Genomic DNA, 22493 nt, shown 5'->3' on the forward strand with positions numbered 1-22493 from the left:
GGTCAGTCTTTATTAACCATAGTGGAACAATAACATCGGGACAGAAAGTGAAAATGTTTCTGCAATTGTCTACCTTTCCAAACATACTCTGAAGACAACTAAGCTTTGTGAAGGACTTTCTTGGTCAAGAAAAAACATTAGGGGCCGGGTGCAGTGGCTTACGCCTGTAATCCCAGCAATCTGGGAGGCCGAGGCGGGCTGATCACGAGGTCAAGAGATAGAGACCATCTTGGCTAACACGGTGAATACCCGTCTCTACTAAGAATACAAAAAGTTAGCTGGGCGTGGTGGCGGGAGCCTGTAGTCCCAACTACTCAGGAGGCTGAGGCAGGAGAATGTCATGAACCTGGGAGGCGGAGCTTGCAATGAGCCGAGATCATGCCACTGCACTCCAGCCTGGGTGACAGAGCGAGACTCTGCCCCCACCCCCCAAAAAAAAGAGAGAGAAAAAACACTAGGTCACAACCTATTTCAGTACAAGAACCAGGCCCTCTCTTTCTTTATGTCTTGGTGCTAGTCTTTGTGCGTACAGGGTATTTAGTATACTGCAGCTCATGGGGCTCCTCCTACAAGGTCACCATGAGTGGCTGGGGAGGGTCACCAAGAGGAGGAAAATGGGAATGACAGTTTCCATTTATCGTACCATCCTGGTAGGCTAGGAGCATCAAAAAATATTGTTTCCAATTGTCATTGGGAAAAAATAAAAAATCAGGGCCATGGAGATTACATAATGAGTCTATATTCACACTCAGAGACTGATCTAGGACATAGAATAAGCCCATGTGATGTAGCTAGAGAAAGTGTGCACAGTGCTGGGCAGTGAGGGGAAAAGTGAGAAGAACAAGAGCTTCAAGTACAAAGACATTTACACAAAGATCCAAAGCAATACCCAGGTGGTATGTATGTTTTTCTCAGTTAACGCCATACAAGGTGAGCCTCCAATTCTTATCCATAAAGAAGCTGAGGCACAAAGAGCTTTAAGCAGCTCCTCAGATATCAACTCTGAAATTCTTCTCCCCAGTGTTTTGCCAAAGGACTACACTCCTGGAATCTAGCCAGATAAACTAAAATTTTAGACTTTTGTGGGAAATAAAATTATTTTTAAGTCTTACAAAGATAGCTTTATTAGTCACTTCCTCAAAGAAGACAACCACACAGATGGATGAAAAACTACAAGTGCTAAACTTCTTAAAGTAATTGTGACTCATTTCACATTTGTATGTTTCTGTTCTTCTTTTTGGGCTTTCCAACCAAATGTTAGATATCAGCTGGTGTCACCTACCAGAGAATTCACAGTAAAAGGCTGATCCATGTTGTCTTATCTGTGAAATGAGGATGTTCACTCTTTCTTCGCAATCACTTCATCTGTTTCAAACATAAGAAACAGAACTAAAGTTATTTTTGAGACCCAAGTTTGAAATCCCAAACCCCAGGGTTATCTCTGCCTCAGACAAACAGGAACAAATTGAAATAACTTATATAACCCGAGTGTTTAGAGAGACTGTTGGAAATCTCTTCCTGAAAATACAAAACTGCAAGTGGTTATAGTTTCTTGAAGCTGACCTTTAAAAGTGAAGGTGTGAAAATAATTCACATTTGACTGGCACCCAGTATGAATCTGCTGGGGGATACCTTACTTAGAACTCTATGCAAGGTTATAAAGTAGGTTCGCTTTCTTCAAAGGAATAAAGAAGATAATATTGATTAGAAACATGGACTGTTAAACCTAGAAACAGTCTGGATTTAAACTCAACCTTAGAACTATTGACAGGCAGAATTCTAAGATAGCTCTGTGATTCCTGCCCCTTGATATCTGTAGGTTTGTGTAATCCTCTCCGCTTGAGTGTGGTTAAGACTGTAGCTGGCTTCTAACCAATGGAAGATAGCAAAGGTCATGGAATATTATTCCCATGATTATGTTGAATCATATGGCAAAGATGAAGAGATATTGTAGATATATGAATCCCCCTAATAATGTTAAGTTAATCAAAAGAAAAGTTATCCTGAGTGGTCTGGATCTAATTAGGTAAGACCTTTAAAAGAAGTAGATTCTCTCCTGCTGGCCTTAAAGACTCAGCCACCACAAGTTCCAAAGTTGCAAGGAAATTAATTCTTCCAATGACCATACAAGCTTGGAAGACGACTGCAAGCCTCTGATGAGACTCTAGCCCATGTCAACAAGTCAATTGCTGCCTTATGAGACCATGAGCAGAGGATCTAGATAAGCTGTGCCTAGACTCCTGAACCAAAAAGCAGCAAGATAATACATGTATATTTAGCCATTAATTTCATAAAAATCTGTAAAGCAGCAATAGAAAAAAAATATGTTTAGCTGTGTGACTGCAGGGAAGTTATATAGCCTTTCTGTGCATCTACAAAATGGGAGAAACAGTGGTCCTACATCATGTGGTTGTTCTAGGATCAAATGAGTTAGCATATAAAGTCCTTAGAGTATCAATAGCTCCTAGCATATAGTCAATATTTTATCAATGTTAGCTATTATTAGAATCTTTATTTTATAGTTGAGACAACTGAGGCTCAGAGAAGTGAATGTACCCAAGTTTAAATATTTATTCAATAAATATTAGTAATTCCCATCCTTTTTATGCTAGTTTAGGTCAAGCTCTGTATCACCACTTTCCACTTCTAAATTTATTTTGTCCTTTATACCCCACTCATCACTTAGATGACTTTGAACATGGATCTCCTCAGTTCCTCATCTAGGAAACAAGGGGTTAAGATGGATTCTTTTCAGTTATAATAGTGATTCTAGAAATCTCAGAAGTAGATCAATCAACAGCTCCAGTGCTATTTTCTGGCCTAAATCCATGGTGGAGGAACCCTTCAAGAAAAATTACTCTTGTATTCCAGTCTTTCCCCTCCATTGTCTCCAGTAATCCCTGGGGTAAACATTGAGCTCTAAGCCTGCAGGTTAAAAAATGCCCAAGAAAGAAAAAACATGGTTCACCACAGTGTAGTTTAGAAGCTGAGTTAACAATTTTGGCACCACTGAATGTAGGCAATCCCAACTGAGGAATTAATACTTCTCAGTGAGAAGAAATAAACCAGGAAAAAAGACGTTAAAAGCGTTAAAAAGACAGAGCAAAGGCTTATGGGGAATGTGAAGCCGGGGAGGGAGGGGAACAAGAAAACACTACTAAGTCATTTATTAGGGCCTTATAAAAGAGTAGAATTGGCCAGACACAGTGATTCACGCCTGTAACCCCAGCACTTTGGGAGGCCGAGGCGGGCGGATCACTTGAGGTCAGGAGTTCAAGACCAGCCTGGGCAACATGGTGAAACTCCGTCTCTACTGAAAATACAAAAATTAGCCAGGCGTGGTAGCGCACGCCTGTAATCCCAGCTACTAGGGAGGCTGAGGCAGGAGAATTGCTTGAATCCATGGGGCGGAGGATGCAGTGAGCTGAGATGGCACCACTACACTCTAGCCTGGGTGACAGAGCGAGACTCCAGCTCAAAAATAAAATAAAATATTTAAAAAGTAGAATTATTTCTTTTGATGATTGCTCAGATCCATCAAGAGAGAACATAGAATTTAAAAGGTTGAAAATATTAGGATAGCAGTTTTACATTTTACTGCATCTAAAATCACATAAACCTGAGATCTGTTTAAAATGCAGTCTCCTAAGACCCACCCTAAGGATTCTGAATCCATCGGTTTTAAGCCCACAAGTAGGTATTGTCAGATATGGCCCAGTGATTCCAATACATGAGGTTTCCAAACAATACTTTGAGAGACACTGCATTTCAGAATGAATTAAGCAGGATTCTTAATTGCAGGCAAAGATCTGACTCTTGAACTCACAGAAGGATAATGAAAAAAACACAAACTTCTAGGAGGGCCAGAGAAATCAGGTTTGGAAGCTACATATCCAAGAACACTGCCCCAGACTACACAGCAGCACTGGTCTGGTGAAAACACCTCTGCTATCTCTATCACTTGATGAACAGGGGATTCTACAGCTTCTACTACCAACACCGGCAACTCCAGCAACTAGCTGCTGCCCTGGGAACGATGTGCAGCCGCCATGTACTTCTGCATGTCTCTAGTTTCTATTTCAAAGCATGAGATGCAGGTGTCTGACTGGCAGAGTCTGGGTCCCACGCCTGCAGCCTGGCTGAAAAGATGGCCGAAGATGTAAATATCTAGCACTTTATCCTCCTGTAGGAGGCAGTGGGATATGCCAAGAGAGGAAAGGCGGATTCAGGGCTAGGTGACCAGAAAACAATGCTAAGTGTGAGCAGAAACAATAAAACAAACATCTCTGTAATGAGCTTCTATATGTATGAAACGTTTAAAGATATCTTAAACATCAGAGTTTATTAAATTACTATAGATAAAAACTATTCACTCCCACATACAAATATATTAATAATTTAGAAATAGAAGCCAACTCCCCTCAAATCTAAGATGAAAGAAGTTCACAGACTAGTCAGTCAACTTATTTTTTGAACCATTTATTAGCTGATGGTCCTGTCTTAATTCCTTTATCTTTTGCCCCCTAGTCCTGGCACTTACAGTTGCATTATAAACAATTGCAAGATCAACATAAACAAGTATGTTTTCTAGTTCAGTGGCTCCTAAAATGTAGTCCGGGTTCCCCACGATCCTGTCAGGGAGTCTATGAGGTCAATATTACTTTCATAATATTACTAAAACATTATTTGACTTTTTAAATATCAATCTTTCATAGTTGTATAGTGGAGATTTCCAGAGGGTACAAGAGTTAATGGAATGCTTACTTGCATACTCTTATAAATGTCTGTTTTGATTTTTAATACAGTAAATATAAATAGATATAACTCACATAAACAAAGCTTTTTAGTGTCCTTAGTAACTACCTCAATCTAATCAGAAATAAAGTGGGCCAGGAGAATCTAAAACAGGAAAAATTAACAGCAAGTACCACTTTCCATTTGTGCTACTGTGGTCTTACTAAAACAATTAGAAAATTTGAACTGAGGGTACAGTAAGAGGTACTTCACCTCATAGTACTTGAGATCCACAGATGCTGACTAATGGGAAGTATTCAGTATCATACAAGAATAAAATAAATTCCCCCTCCAAAGTGGAGGTCCGAAGTGCTATAAAGCACACGGTGCAAACAGCCTTTGGAGTGAGATAAGCCTTGGTGTGAGTCTAGGCTCTTATCATTTGCTTGCTAAATATCCTTTACTGAGCCCCCTCCAAGGTTTACTTTCCTTATTCGGCAGGGCGCTTGTCACAGCCACACTTCACTGCTTTTAGAGTGGCTTAAAACTAACGGAAAACATTCATCAGAAATGCCCGCTTTAATCTCAGCCTACTCCCTAACCTCTACCCCACATTCTTGTGGCTTGATAACATCTGAACATCTGAACTACAGCCTTGTGATCTATTTAACCTGTAAGATAGCTCTTGAGAGTTCTTGCATCAGAGCTCTTGCCTTCTTGCTTTTATTGCTAGCCCCTTTTCCTGACCATAACCTCCAAAGACATCATCATTTTTTTTCTTTAATCTGACCTTTTATAGAGGAGTAGGGGAGTGTCTACTTTCTGTTAATCCGACTCACAAGAATGTGGGGAATCATGGCGTCAGAACCATACATATTCACAAAGAGCACATGGAGGCCAACCCCTGTCCCAGAGATTCAGCTAACAAGTAGCTCCCAGAACCAACTGAGCAGTCAACTGTGCCCAGAGGGGATGTGGCAAAAATGCCATCTCATCCATAAGAGGCCCGGGAGGGGGTAAGTATCCTCTCCAAATTGGTATTTCACAGCTCTGAGCTTATAACAGTTTATTCTCTATATAACTATAGCAAAATCCTCTTGGCTTTTGTGTCCCTGAAATGTCTCCAAGTCTGAAGTCCCCCATGGAAACATGGAAGAGTCTCAACAATTCTGCCCTTTAAAATCAGCAGCAAACAATGCAAGAATGAACAGAGGAAAATATCTGACCTAGCATGGTGCTTATTTTGTGACTTTTTCAGCCTTAATTTCCTTTTCTTTTCTTTCTTTCTTTTTCTTAAAATAGTGTGTGTGTGTGTGTGTGTGTGTGTCTGTGTGTATGTGTGTGTGGCAAAGTTCAGAATCCTGACCCATTTTCATCCACAGAGAAATATTTTCCAGAATTCAAAAAGGAGGTGACTACCAGGCAGTGAACAGTCTCCTAAGAGACTTAGCATACAGTAAACAGCCAGCGAGACCATCACCCAAGTGTGCCATTTTCTCCCAGGCACTTCTTTTGACTTGAGTGCCCTAGTGACCTGGATAGATAGGTGTGGCCCACTGGCAGTTAAGAGAGGACAGAGCACCTTATACCACCTCCAGCAGTCTCATTTCTAATTGGCCAAACCAACAGCCACTGGGTTAGTGGTCATGTTTTCCAGGAAGAACATGGTGCAATTTACTCAGTTGGAGGTAGATAAAGAAAATGATTGTAACTCAGCCTGTAGGCTACAATGACCTAATCTAATTTAGATAAAGGGAGGTAAAGGGTCATTCCCATGTCTTAAATGACAGAGACACAAAGAAGGATCTCCTGAGTCACAGTCTTACAGATTGGGCCCTACTTCAGGAAAAATAAATAAATCTAGGCCCACCTTTCATGTCCCTTTTGAAGGAATTTTAAAAATTCAGACATCAAAAGCAAAAATTACATTGATTTGTTTTTACACTTATCTTCTGTAATATCTGCAATCAGAAATATGCTGTGACCTAGATGATAAATTATCTTTACTAAAATATTGATAAGATAAAAATGAAATGATCATAATATTAGAAATAGCTTTTATTGGATTTTTCCCTATATTTGTAAGTACTATATATTGTCATTTACTAGGTGCCAGGTGCTTGTCTGTTACTTCTAGAGGTATATTCCACATTAAATATACCAGTCACAACAGAATGGTTTATATTAGATCAATGAGCAAGAATGCAGTTGTTACAGGAAAGACGATTAAATAAACCACTCCTGATGTATGTGTTAAATTACTTTGAGGTAGATCTAGGCTACTCTGAGTGCAAGCAAGTCACACACTGGGCCATAAAATAATTATTTTGCACAGTGTAATACAAACTTTTTATCCAGCCACCAAGATGAAGTGGTTTGGTGCCCTTAGCACGAAGAGCTCAGGTTTGGGGGCCGTATACTACTTTAGGAGGGTCCAGTTTCTATCACTAGTTGGGAGTGCTACAGCAGCTTATTTAACCTTTTTGTGCACCTTATCCTCATCTATTAAATAGGGACAACAATAGCTTTCCAGAAGAATTCAACTAAAGCTTAAATGAGGTAATAAAGCTCCCATTATAGTTCCCAGCTTGCAAGAAGAAACTCAAGAAAATCAGTTTTCTCACAGCAAATGTTGAAGAGGTGAGGTTAATGACCTCTGCTGAAAGTTGACTTCTATTACAGATGTCAGATGGCTGGTTCATGTGTAACTACTTGCTTCTTTGCAATGAGCTTCTGACAGGCAGTTATCTATCCCCTAGCCACCACTACTTCTTCCTCGCCAGCAGGGCCCAGTCCCACTAGAGATAGTCACTTTCTCAGTCTCCCTTGTAGTCAGGACTTGGCTGGTTGGCAAGTGACCAAATATTGGACAATGAGGCCTGAGGGGAAATCTGTTGGGAGGATTCTGTGAGAAATTTTCATCTCTAATACAAAGAGACATCCTAGGGAATATATGCCTTTTCATCAGCTGAACATGTGACTTCACATAAGTCTTAAAAGGCAGCAGCCATTTTGCAACCTAGAAGGGTCAAGTCTAAGGACAGCCAGTGTCTGGAGGATGGCAGAGCCCAAGGGTGGAATGAGCCTGGCTCCTTGCTCACATGGCTGAGCTGCTGATCTTACCCTGCAACCGTTCTCTTCTAAATTGTTATTATATAAGATTTAAAATGCCATTATATAAGGCACTCTTGGGATTCTGTAATATGCTCCCTAGTTAGTATAGGATTCCTCTGGAAATATAAGAAAATCTTTAGCTATATGAATCCCATGACAAAAGAGGTGATTCTGAATAGTAAAATAGTAAATAATAATCATAAAATGTTGTGAGATTTAAATATTTTTGAAGGAAACAGTTCTAAGATACATTATTTACTCCTTAAAATAGAAACATTAACCCTTTCTTCATAATTCAACATTAACAATGCTTCCCTCCATTTCTAATTTGCTCCATTTAATCTGTCATTCATTTAGAAAAAAATCAATTAAAAGGCAACTTACTTACTAAACTTCTTGACTTCGGTCTTTTTCCTCCTTTAATCTATTTTCTCTCACTGATAAAATTATTTGAGATTATTTACAGAATGAAAGTATAGACTAGGTGTGCATCAGGAGAGATCTTCTGTGAGTGAACCACCTGCTGATGACAGTGAATGTGCTACATGATTTCTAATTTTGCTGCTCAAAAAGCCTTTTATCTTACTCGTTTTTTTCTAGACTGTCTTCCAGGTAAGAGTGAGCTGAATTCTGGGCAGGCGAGGTACTATGTCGCCTTCAATAGAAAAAGATAGCCAAAAAAAAAAAAAAAAAAAAAACCTGTGTAATAATAACAGGTACCATTAACAGAATTCTTTCCTTCCCTGGCTAACTGGGTGCATGAACACACATGATCTCAGTTAGCCTTTTCCAATAGGAGGTAGTTGAGCCTTGGGATTAGACATGCAGTCTCCAGGGTTAGAACATCTGAATTTAAATTCTGGCTCCAGGAACCACTAACTGCAGAATTGCAGCTTCCCAAACTGCAAAGGAGGTTGATAATGAATAGGGGTACTGAGAAGGTGAAGTGAGATAATGCTTGTAAAACATATAGCACAATGCTTGGTGCCAGTAAACACTCAACAAATGATTACGACCATGATTTCCATTTTACAGATAAGAAAACTAAAGCCTAGAAGAGATAAGTAACTCAAGCAAATGACAGAGCAGGGACTCTAGGTGCACAGGAGTTCAGGGCTCATACTCACAGCCATACAGCAATACTAACGACTGGCCTCTCATAGTAATCAGGAAAATCCAAGAGAAGGTCACATCCTTGGGCCTTGGACAAGAATGACAAAATTTACTGTGGAAATGAAGATTTCACTTCAGCATTACAAATATCTGATTCATAATCCCCTCCCTGCCAAAGAAATAAAAGGACATTCATTCCCCTCACATGTTTTTTTTTTTTTTGAGAGGAAGTTTCACTCTTGTTGCCCAGGCTGGAGTGCAATGGTGAAATCTCAGCTCACTGCAACCTCCGCTTCCTAGGTTCAAGCGATTCTCCTCTTTCAGCTTCCTGAGTGGCTGGGATTACAGGCATGCGCTACCATGCCTGGCTAATTTTGTATTTTTAGTAGAGATGGGGTTTCACTATGTTGGCCAGGCTGGTCTCGAACTCCTGACCTCAGGTGATCTGCCCGCCTCGGCCTCCCAAAGTACTGGGATTACAGGGGTGAGCCACTGTGCCCAGCCCCCTTCACTTTTTTCATCGGCAGAATGATTCAGTGTCTGTGGACTGACTACATGGTATATGTAGTTAAGAAATTCAAATCCATAATTATTCTATCTAGACACAGTTCAATTCAAAATATTTGCTGGTTTTTAATATAAATTCTACATTTTTGTGCTATATGAAAGGCATTTCATATGCTCATCAATGTACTAATTTTAGATTCTTTTCTAAATGTGATGATTCAATTAATATGCATTATAAAACACTTGGCAAATGAATTTGAGATGCTGGAGAGAGATTCATATTTGTACACAGATATTTTTTCACCACAAATTCATATGAGCTTGCTAACTGTGCTCTCCTCCTGTTAAAATACTAAACATTCCTGGAAATAATGCATTTCTAAAGATAAGCTACCCATAAGGCACTAAACTTTAATGTACATTTTAATATACTTCCTTTTTTATTGCAATTTGCTTTTAAGAAAATACTATCCAAAAGATACTTAGTTCAATGAAGTATAATGAGTCACAAATAAATGTTTGAAATAGCATCATTTTCCTCTCTGCCAGTTGCCTGAAAGCTCAGAAATGGAGTTAGTCCTTGGGCATTATTAATCAATTTTATTTAATTTTCAGAACTTTCTTAAGGACAGTAGTTCTACAAAATGAACTGAGTCCAGCACTATTACTCAAAAGCAAAAGAGGGCTATCCTGAAGTACTTCTCATCCACTGCTTCTCCAGTGTTCTCCAGCCACAAGAATCTTAACTGTTCAACATGTTGCAGTGGAGGCTGTATTCATACATTTGGTTTTGCACTGGACAATCTCTTCAATGCGGTAGGCAGAAACAGAAAAGACAGTTTCCTTCTTAACTTTCCCCGGCAATCCATTTTAAAGTGTTCTCTTGAAGAGCTCCTTATTCTGGCAAAGTTGTTAGCAAGTGGTCATCTGCTGTCCCTATTTGCTCACCACTCACCCCCTTCCTACCTTCCTACCCTAGAGCTGACATCCCCCTGATTTGGATGCCATGTTCCCTCTGGGAGTGGTTCCTAGATAACCTGCCTGCATTACAATGACTTGGTGGAGGAGGGGTGTGCTGGCCACACACACACACACACACACACACACACACACACAAACCCCACAGATTTCTAGGCCCCACTGAGTCAAAATTTCTGGGAAGGGTGCCCCAGGGATCTCTAGTTTTTAATTAAGCAGCCCAGGATGTTTTTATGCACATTAAAACTTGAGACTCACTGCATTAAACAGTTACAAACCCCCACTAAGCACCTGACCCTGATCAGCTGAACTTTCCCTATTTAAAATCAACTCCTGCCTTGGCCTCTCTGAAGTGGAGGTGTTTCCTTTCTCCTCCCTCACCCTGCATCTCAAATATTAATACTCCATCTTTTTCTCTTCATATATCTTTATTCTACAAGACACCTTTTTTTTTCATGGCTTCAGCTTAATTCATGGCTTGAGCTTTAGCATTGTACCTTCAAATGTCCTCCATCCATTTCCACCAGGATACCCAACTGTGATTTTTCATTCAATACAATCCAAGGCTAAATGGATCTTTCCTGTAAATATTGATAGCTCCAAATAAATTTATTTATTCATTCATTTATTCAGTGTTACTTATAAAGCCCCTACTTTGTGCTTTTATGGGCCTTACATTCTGCTAGGGACCAGGAATGGGGCAGAGAGGTGTAAAAGTAATAAACAATTATCTACGCAATTATCTAATAAAGATTGTGGTAACTGTGACAAAGATGAAATACAGAAAACAATGAGAGTTATGCATTTTTTTGGCAAAAAATACCTTATAAGTGATGGTGTATCCTTCATGAAGTATCAGGAGACATATGTTATTCATTTGTTCAATTATTAATGATGTTAATCTTGATATTTGTTTAAGTTATATCTGTCAGGTTTCTCGCAGATACTATTTTTGTCTTTATAATTGAAAAGTATCTTGTAGGGAAACTATGCAAATATACCACTGCCCACTAATTTTAGCATCTGAAGATTTTTTTCCCAGAGACAATTGTGGTGTTTGAAAGTGGCCATTTTTCTGTTTCCATTATTCCTGCTATAATTATTAGTTCAGTTGACATTCTTGCTTGAAAGATGTTCAATTTTTACATAGAATTTTTAAAATTTAAGCTTTCAAGTGGACCTATTTTCTTTATGGTATCTAGGTTTCTCAACATTCTTTAAAAGGTCTTCAAACTTACTCCTCATAAACAATTTTAAAATATGTCTACCAATCTTTTCTTCTGGTACTTCTGTGGTTAGCCATTTTTGGATAAACATATTCGACCTGTGTGGAATTTATTTTTATGTAAGGAGTGAAAGAAGAATATGGTCCTTTCTTGACCGCTAGGCAGAATGGCCTTTTTCCTTCTGCCTCAATTATAACTCGGAATTGACTCCAGTTCCATGAAATATACTTAACTTACTTAATTCCCAACTCTTCCCAACAAAGTGATCTGCCCAAACGAGGCACTTAGTACACATTTATTAAACACAAATACTCTGGAAGCGATGGATAAAGTTACAGAGAATAGGGGAATTGGTAGCCCAGAGAGGAAGCAAGTATGCAACACTGGAATGAGGAAACCCTTGTCCAAACTGAAGAGCAGTGAAAGAAATGGAGAAGGACAAACAGTTATTGGGAAAGATTCTGAGGAAAAACCATAGAACTTGGAAGCTAAGTGGCTATAATGAGATACAGAAGCATAAATAAGCAAATATATTGTAAATGTTGGCATCCAAAATAATTGGAGATGGTGATGCTTCTGACTTCACTATCAGAGGTGAAGAATTGCCTCTTTCATCTCCATGGATGATACCAACATCCAATCACTTACACAAAATCCAGCAAACTCTGATATTAGCAATCCTGCACCTACCCCTTCCCTTAATCCCACATCCAATCTATCACCTGCATGTGCAGATTCAGATTCACCCTCCAAAACATCTCTCAAAACTGCAGGTTTTCACCATCTTTGCGGGGAGGCTCCTTAATGTACACCCCACCCTTTTCTCTGCCTGCATTGCTAAAACTGCCTTCTAGTTGTTGTATCTATTTCTATCTTCCTCCCCTTTGATTAATTCTACCTGGTGAAGAATCTACCTGTAGTGATCTTTTAAAAATCTGATTCAGATATTGCCATTCCTTTGCTTAAAGCCCTTGAATGATGTTCTATTGCTGTTAATATTCTATATCCTTAATAAGTCCCACAAAGCTGGGTCTGACCAGACTGCTTCCTTAGAGCCTTCTTTCACGCCACCTCCTCCACTGGCTTCTTTCAGTTGCTGAGATGCACTATGCAAAGTCAATGCAAAGGCACCCCAACCTCAGTTCACACTTCCAACTTTCTACCCATCTTTCTGGTGTTAGCTTACGCATCTCTTTTTCAGGCAAGTTATTTTCGACCATCATCAGACTAGGTCACTCTCTTGATTACATACTCATGAAGAAACATCAAATAAACCCAAATCAAGGGATTTTCTAGGAAACAATCAGCCAGTGCTCTTAAAAAGTGTCAAGATCATGAAAGACAGAAAGACTTAGGAACTACTGCAGATTAAAAGAGACTAAGGAGGCATAACAGATGAATTCAATGTATGACCCCAGATAGGATCCTTGCCCAGGACTTCAGTGAAATTTGAATAAGATCTGTAGATTAGACAATAGTACTGTATCAGTGTTAATTTACTGATTTTGACAACTAATGTGGCTTTGCAAGGTGTTAATAAAGGTTGTATAAAAACTTTGTGTACTATTTCCACAATCTTTTGAAAGTCTAAAATTATTTTAAAATAAAATATTTTGTAAATGCTTGAATAGGCCTTTTAAAAATCTTTTCAACAAGTAAAAGAACAAAAAAGTTTGCACCACTGACAGCTATAATATCTATTATCTCTAAACTATAGGAAACATTTGCATAACAGTAAGAAAAAGAGTAAAAATGGGCAAGTGACATGAGCAAGTGATAAGAGAAATATAAACAGTTAAGTCACAAGAAATAAACATCTAAATTCACTAGTAATTAAGAAACTGAATTTAAGCCAGGTATTTAATGTATTTGATTGGTAAAATTTACGTGATTGGTCCAACTCAATATGGATGAGGATTGAAATAAATGTCAATTTTTAAAATAATATGCATTCCTGTTGACTAAGCAATTCCAATTCTAAGATCTCCCCATAGATTTCCCTGACCATTTAATATATACACACACACTGCAGCATGGTTTTAAAATATTAAAATTTTGGAAATAAAAATAAATAGCCATCAAAAGAGGAATATTTAAAATAAAGACTCTATAGCATATGAAGCTGTTAGAAAGGACTTACATCTATTTGTACTGAACCAGGATGTCATCCAAGTTAGAGCATTAAGTGAAAACAGCTAGCTGTGGAATAACATAAAATATAGCTCCATCCTTGTAATATGAATACAAATGTATTCATTACATATACTGGAATTTTTAAAGAAACAAGTCTGGAACAACATTTACTGAATTTTTCTCAGCTGTTCTCTCAAGAGTGGGATCATGAGGGACTTTCACTTTTTATTTATTCATTGCCGTACAATTTGTTATAAGTATGTATCACTTTGTAATCAGACAAATTATACTTTTTTATAAAACCTACAAGTTTTGAATAGGTTGCCCTGAATTTGAATCCTAGCCCTGCCAATTTCTACATGTGTAAATTCTGGTAAATTACTTAACTCTCTGAGTCTATTTCTCTCGTCCAAAGTTAAGAACAATTGTGCCTTCCTTGCCTCACAATATTAAGGTACTGGTAGTTGTAGCAATTATTCAAGGTCTTCCTAACCTGGCCTGAAGCTGAGCTGGGTGGCCTTCATGTATACACCATAACATCAATAGCAGAAAAAAGCAATTTACCAAAAAGCTATAGACCTTTAGGAACACAGAGTTGGAGAACCCTACCGCATAAACCCTTGAAAGTCAGTCCTGCCAAATTCTGGGCCCCAAGTCCTCAGCCTTGTTTCTTTCTGCCTTTATGGTGACAAACCAGCCTGCTTCAGCCACCTGTTCCTTGATCCTCTGTTTCTGGACAAGGTACTGTGTGTCTCTAGTTCAGGTGTGCACTTGTTTGCATCCAGTTAGTCCCCCGCTCAAAAACTGCACCATAGTAACTCGGTGCCTGCCAGAAGAGGTCTAAACCCTCGCCAGCCCTTCAGTGCCCTCTGTTATTTGAGCCTTTCCCCTTCTCTGTATCTTCCACTACTCACTAATATGTCTTCTCTTACTTTCCTTTGATCAAATCCATCTCTGCCCTATCCAAATATCTGTCACTCAGAAGAATGTACATTATCTCTAAAAATTCCCACCAACCCTGTGGTTTCCTGATTCCACCCATCAAAAGATAGATCATATTAAAACTAGAAAAAGCAATATATCATACCTTTATGAGAACTCCAAGGCAGCACTGACATATATGTTATCACACGAAACTGTCTATCAAAATCAGGAGAAACAAATGCTCAAAACGTAAAAGTAGAAGAAAGAATTTGAATATAAGATTAGATTTAGCTCTTAAGCAGATTCTTCTCAAAAGGGTGGTTTACTGAGCACCTGCATCAGAATCTCCTGAGAAGATTGTTAAAAGGAAGGCTGCTAGGTGCAGTGGCTCATGCCTGTGATCCCAGTACTCTGAGTGGCTGAGGTGGAAAGATCACTTGAGCCCAGAAATTCAAGATCAGCCTGGGCAACATGGTGAAACCTCGTCTCTACAAAAAAAAAAAAAAAAAAAAAAAAAAAAAAAAAAAAAAAAAAAAAAATAGCTAGGTGTGGCAGTACGCACCTGTAGTCCCAGCTACTTAGAAGGCTAAGGTGGGAGGATCGCTTGAACCCACGAGGTCAAGGCTGCAGTGAGCTATGATCATGCCATTGCATTCCAGCGTGGGTGACAGAGCAAGACCCTTGTTTTAAAAAGATAAAAAGGAAGGCTATCCCCATCAAGCTACCAATGACTTTCTTCACAGAATTGGAAAAAACTACTTTAAAGTTCATGTGGAACCAAAAAAGAGCCCGCATTGCCAAGTCAATCCTAAGCCAAAAGAACAAAGCTGGAGGCATCATGCTACCTGACTTCAAACTATACTACAAGGCTACAGTAACCAAAACAGCATGGTACTGGTACCAAAACAGAAACATAGATCAATGGAAGAGAACAGAGCCCTCAGAAATAATGCTGCATATCTACAACTATCTGATCTTTGACAAACCTGACAAAAACAAGAAATGGGGAAAGGATTCCCTATTTAATAAATGGTGCTGGGAAAACTGGCTAGCCATATGGAGAAAGCTGAAACTAGATCCCTTCCTTACACCTTATACAAAAATTAATTCAAGACGGATTAAAGACTTACATGTTAGACCTAAAACCATAAAAACCCTAGAAGAAAACCTAGGCAATACCATTCAGGACATAGGCATGAGCAAGGACTTCATGTCTAAAACACCATAAGCAATGGCAACAAAAGCCAAAATTGACAAATGGGATCTAATTAAACTGAAGAGCTTTTGCACAGCAAAAGAAACTACCATCAGAGTGAACAGGCAACCTACAAAATGGGAGAAAATTTTTGCAACCTACTCATCTGACAAAGGGCTAATATCCAGAATCTACAATGAACTCAGACAAATTTATAAGAAAAAAACAAACAACCCCAGCAAAAAGTGGGCGAAGGACATGAACAGACACTTCTCAAAAGAAGACTTTTATGCAGCCAAAAAACACATGAAAAAATGCTCATCATCACTGGCCATCAGAGACATGCAAATCAAAACCACAATGAGATACCATCTCACACCAGTTAGAATGGCCATCATTAAAAAGTCAGGAAACAACAGGTGCTGGAGAGGATGTGGAGAAATAGGAACACTTTTACACTGTTGGTGGAACTGTAAACTAGTTCAACCATTGTGGAAGTCAATGTGGTGATTCCTCAGGGATCTAGAACTAGAAATACCATTTGACCCAGCCATCCCATTACTGGGTATATACCCAAAGGACTATAAATCTTACTGCTATAAAGACACATGCACACGTCTGTTTATTGCGGCACTATTCACAATAGCAAAGACTTGGAACCAACCCAAATGTCCAACAACGATAGACTGGATTAAGAAAATGTGGCACATATACACCATGGAATACTATGCAGCCATAAAAATGGATGAGTTCATGTCCTTTGTAGGGACATGGATGAAACTGGAAATCATCATTCTCAGTAAACTATCGCAAGGACAAAGAACCAAACACCGCATGTTCTCACTCATAGGTGGGAATTGAACAATGAGAACTCATGGACACAGGAAGGGGAACATCACACTCCGGGGACTGTTGTGGGGTGGGGGGAGGGGGGAGGGACAGCATTAGGAGATATACCTAATGGTAAATGACGAGTTGATGGGTGCAGCAAACCAACATGGCACATGGATACATATGTAACAAACCTGCACATTGTGCACATGTACCCTAAAACCTAAAGTATATATAAAAAAAAAAAGATAAAAAGGAAGGCTGCCAGGCTCCACCTAAACCTTTTGAATAATCATCTCTACGGGTGGGATGGAGGACATTTTCCTATTTTGAACCTAGTTTGAGAATCACTGCCCTAGTTATCTAAGTTATTCAATAATATTATACTTGACAAAAGAAAAATACGTGTGCCATAAGAATATGAGTTATATTTCTTTCAAGAGCCACATTTTAATTTATTAAATTTTTCATGAATTGAAAAAACACAAAGTTCTACACCCACCAATGATTTTGAGTGATTTTCATCTTATTTATCAATTTATTTATTTAGCTTAAGTACTTTATAGATTAAGTAAGCAGTTTCTTTGCCCAGGTTAACAGGAACATTAGCATAGGAAGGGCATATTTCAGGCCTCTCTTTCCCAATCTCGTTCCATCCACCATGTCCATTTGTTCCTATAGTTAAAGAAAACTTATCTTGCGGAACAATTTATAAACCAACCTTTCAAGGTCAAAACAGATTGGGGAAAAAAAGCCAGAGTCAACCCACCAGAAGACTGAAGCATGAGCCCAAAGGCAGAACGGCCTCTCTGTATTTCTAGTGTTAAATGATACAGTTGTAGTGACAGGATAAATAGAATCACAGGGTCCTCAGATGAGCCAAATTCAGCCATAATCATCATTCCTGGCTATAGTTTTCCCTGCACTTTTAATTAAAGGTGCATAGCTGATTAGTACACTAGCAGGCAAGTTTGAAATGTAACACTCTAAAGGGGAACCTGCACCTGAGCCTGTCTCTGAACACAGACAAATGCAAAATAGGCAGGCAGTGTTCACAGGGAGCTAAAAAGGGTTAAAAATGAGTCATCACTGGCCTCCTGTTTCTAAATTAACCCAGAGAAGCATCAAATCACACAATTAAAATGAGTAATTCCTGATGGGCCTCTTAACAGTTATCTCTTGCTTGAGCTTTTGCTGAATCTGGTTTAGTTACTGTGATGCCACTAAACTTAAGTATTGCAGCAGTTTAAAAGCCAAATTCACTAAATCTCAAATTCTTTCATCTTTAATCAAATTTAAACTCATGAAATTTAAAATGTTTCTTTAAAAAGAATTGAACTTTTGCCAAATAATATAATGTGTAACTTACACAAAAAGGTAAATCAAAGGATGCAGAGTATATTTTTAACGGTGAGATTTCAAAATTTCCCTCAACAAAATTATTAGTGTTTTATACTTGCATGCTGGGTACCGAGGATACTGACAAGGGCAAGAAAAGTGGGGGCTTGCCCTCACGGCACTTCAGGGCTCCAACTATCTCCAAAGTAAATCTATCATCTTCAATGTAAAATTAGTACCCAGATGATTGCTAGTTTTCCTTGATGTTTTGGTATTTTGTAAGTAAGGCTTTTTATTAAGTTCTTTATTAAGAAGCGTTCCAATTTGCATTTTCGCGTATGCTTTTAAAAATTGATTATTTTGTTTTTGTTTTGCGTAACACTGTTGACATACACAACACATATATCTCTCCTTCTACTCAATGATTCTTTGCTGGAGGCAAATTCAACTTCATACAAGACCAAGAAAAAGTTTCACCTACTTAGAAAAACACAATACTAGCTATAGATTTCTGAGAGTTATGAGAACAAACATTTATAAGAATTAATGCAATAAAGTCAAAATACTGCAATCAGTGATGGCAGATTCCATCCTAAAGCTCTGAAGGAGTTAAGAATTGCTTATTCTTCACTGCCACAGGAGTCTTCCCTCCTTTAAATAAAATCTGGCTTCTTATAATTAGACATAATTACTTCAACAAGTCAAAGAACAACTAAAATTTGCTTTGCCATTACTCTATAAAATATTCCGAATAAGCTGAATTAAAAGATGGTTAGAAATGTCATTATCACTCCAGCACAGCTTACAATCGGAGATACCTGAGACTCTGGGAGTGTGGAGGGGAGTGGATGGCATTTTTCAGAATATTAAAGCTTGCCCCAGAATCTGATATATTATATGAGGGAGGCATAAGAAGCCTTGAGTATAAGGAGAGACATAAATATTGTATATGCCAACGGTGTTAGGGTAAAGACCCAGAAAATAATCCATTTATAAAGCATATATGAAAACACAAATTGGAGCACTTCTTAATAAAGAACTTAATAAAAACATTACTTACAAAATGCGAAAACATCAAGGAAAAACAGTTATAATCTGGCTACTAATTCTACATTGGAGATGACAGATCTACACTGGAGAGGACTGGAACACTGAAACTCCATGAGGGTAAGCCCCTACTTTTCTTGCTTTAATCAGTATCCCCAGCACCTGGCATGCAGTATAGGAGACAGGGATCCATACAAGTTAGGAAAAGAGGTGTTGGAGTCATATTGCCTGGGTTTGACGGCCAGCTCTATCATTTACCAGCCTATGATGCAGAGCAATTCACATAACTCATTTGTACATTTTTTAATCTGCAAAATGGTACTTAGGCATAAGGTTGTTTAAAGAATAATAACAAGAATAACAACGAACACATATAGCACTTAATTTTGTGCCAGACATTGTTCTAAACACTTTGCATTTACAGCTATTTATTTAATCCTCCCTAAAACCTTCTGAGATAGAAACTAATGTTTCAATTGAAAAGCAAGGAAACTGAGACTCACAGAAGTTAGTAACTTGCCCAAGGATACACTACTAGTAAGTGGGGAAAAAAAAAAATCCTGTTTCCAACCACTCCATCATCATCGAGATAAACTTGTGTTAAGGCTTAGTACAGTGCCTGGCATATAGCACATCTTCAATAACTAACAGCTATTAATAAATATTTGTCAAATGTTTGCAAGATTCTGAGGTTACACTAGGGCTCCGCAGGAAAGAATGCTGTAATCCACTGGTGATGTCTCTGTGAGTGTGAAAGGTATTAGTGATTACACTTGTGCCACAGGTTTTCAATCTTTCACATAAAACAAAGAATCCTGATACCTGTCTGAGGTTTTCTTTTCTACATCTCAATGGGATCTGAAATCAGGCTGTCATCATCAGACACTGGATTATTGCCTCCACTCCCTAATACTAATCCACTCTCCACCCAACTGCCAAAGTGTCAAGATGCTTTCCTCACCTGCTCCCTTTCAAGGAACCTACAATTGGCTACCACCTCAAATCAAAATTCCACCCCCACCTTTCAAGGGCCTTAATATGACATGGAAGAAACCTGCTTTTAACTTCTGTTCAAGTGCTCAAGAGCCTACTTGTCAAATAAATACTTGGTAGGAATGGCCACGTTTCATTATGCAGAGAATAGCAGTGTTTGTGCTACTTCAGAACAGTGATAAGCAGTTTTTTACTTTACGTAATAGTTTACTTTTATGTATTTATCTTTGGACATAGCCCAATTTTTTAAAATAAATTGAGAATCTCATTTTACTTTCATTCAGAATGAAACAAGCTTGATCAGAGAAGGACATAAAAGGAAGAATTTCAGGAATAAAACTTGCATTATTATTACCCACTAGAAAGTTAATATCCAGGTAAATTTCAGATAGCTTTCTAATCTGTCATCCTGAAACTGGAACCTGAATAACCGGGAGACTTTCTAATAATAGGAGATGGAAAGTCAGAACTAAAACAAAAAAAAAAGGAGTGATAACATCCTTAATATTCAAGACAATGCACCCATTTCCAAAACAGTACCTTGAAAGGTTAACTAGAGCAAATCAAGACATAAGAATTACTGGTGTTTATATCAAGGGACTTCTTTTAATAAACACAAGTTACTAAGCAACCACTAGTCAAATTAATGTCTCTAAGCCAACCACATCAATGGAAAAAAATAACATGGATTTAATTTAAAAGTTAGAGCATCAAACAATATGTGTTTTGAAGACTCAGCAATATGCCAAATGTTAAATTGGCCTGTCCACTTGACAGGCAGAGATGCAAGATTGTACTAGAAGTTAATCTGATTTGCTTAGAAATGCAAATAATTTCTGACAAAAGCCACATCCAGATGTAGCTACATCCAGATTATTCCTGAGTTGAACATTCTGATGTCAGCTCAGGATTTCTGAATGTACATTCACACGTTCAATTGGACAGTTCACATGTTCAGATAGCTGGAATAAGCAAGTCAACAGGTACCAATAGTATTTTTTGTTGGTTTTTGAGTTTTGTTTTTGTTTTGTTTTATTTTGTTATTGTTTTTTCAGTCGAGGATGTTGGCCTTCTTAGTTGATTATATGAACTGGGATTCAATTTGATGAAATGTTTGGTGATTCATATAACGTTATGATTTAAAAAATAGCAGAAGAGGTGATGTAGTAAAAAAGGATGAGTTCATGTCCTCCGTAGGGACATGGATGAAGCTGGAAACCATCATTCTCAGCAAACTATCGCAAGGACAAAAAACCAAACACCGCATGTTCTCACTCATAGGTGGGAATCGAACAATGAGAACACTGGACACAGGAAGGGGAACATCACACACAGGGGTCTGTCGTGGGGTGGGGGGAGGGGGGAGGGATAGCATTAGGAGATACACCTAATGTAAATGACGAGTTAATGGGTGCAGCACACCAACATGGCACATGTATACATATGTAACAAACCTACACGTTGTGCACATGTACCCTAGAACTTAAAGTATAATAATAATAATAAAAAGACATTCTAAAATTTGTCATTTATTTAGCAAATATTTATCAAAGAGCTGCTATGCATCAGCCCTAAGGAATGGAAAGCTGGCTCTAATATCTTCAGGGATAACCATGAGTCATTTCCTGTAGTTTCAGCTGAAGCCATCTGTAAATCTTTCATAAGGTCAAGAAAAAGATGTTAGTAGTAGACAGAATCACAAATCCAGTAGATTAATTAAAATGTCTCTAATTGGTAAATGTACCCACCAGGAAAGCACCTAGCACTTCCTGGACGGAATCTACATTATTTTCTCTCACATTCCTTCTACTTCTCATGTTTTGGGCAAGAATTATCAGCCTTCTTTTCTTGTAAAATGCAATCTCATTTCTTGGATTGTAGCTGTAAATCTTACAGCTGGGAAGGGTCCTAAAGGAAGGAAATGATCAAACGGCGTGAATTAAGTCCTATGTGCTGAAAGTAAGAAGCGAGAACTATTATTAACAATTCTTTATAACTATTTTTATCAGTCCTTCTTAGGAATCAACCCCAAAGACACTCTCTCCTACAGAAGCAAATCTCTCTATTGAGGACATCCTCAGGAAACTGGTCCCTCACTACTCCCTCCAAGCCTCCCACAAACCATAAGAATTCTATGAAACAGGGCAAGAGTACCAAGAAACAGGCCTTGAAGGTTGAGATAGGGATAAAGGACTTAGGTTATCTGCCTTATAATTAAAATTTTGGTGCTTACTTTACAGGTGAGGATAAGAAAACAAGTTTCTTCTTGAAATTCCCAAGAACCAGTTGCTACATAAATTACAGCCAAAGTATATGCAAAAGCAGATTCTTGGTGGCAATTTGCTGTATCTGTGTCTGAA

General features: G+C 38.4%; 1 protein-coding gene across 4 annotated transcripts in view; it reads right to left on the reverse strand.

The window, feature by feature from the left end:
• STAMBPL1 (STAM binding protein like 1) overlaps window positions 1-22493 on the reverse strand; it is a 96847-nt gene that overhangs the window by 72202 nt on the left and 2152 nt on the right. For 3 of the 4 annotated variants that reach the window (XR_004029304.1, XM_030809290.1, XM_030809291.1), the window contains exon 2: window positions 1283-1365. Coding sequence is in view for 3 of the 4 variants with exons in the window: in XM_030809290.1 (XP_030665150.1) it covers window positions 1283-1312 (30 nt within the window). In the remaining variant the exon portion in view is untranslated. Of the gene's footprint in view, window positions 1-1282; window positions 1366-21881; window positions 22042-22493 lie in introns of all 4 variants that reach the window. The other variant, XM_030809293.1, reaches the window with a different exon arrangement.

Source organism: Nomascus leucogenys, chromosome 3, assembly GCF_006542625.1.
Source record: "Nomascus leucogenys isolate Asia chromosome 3, Asia_NLE_v1, whole genome shotgun sequence".
NCBI lineage: Eukaryota > Metazoa > Chordata > Mammalia > Primates > Hylobatidae > Nomascus > Nomascus leucogenys.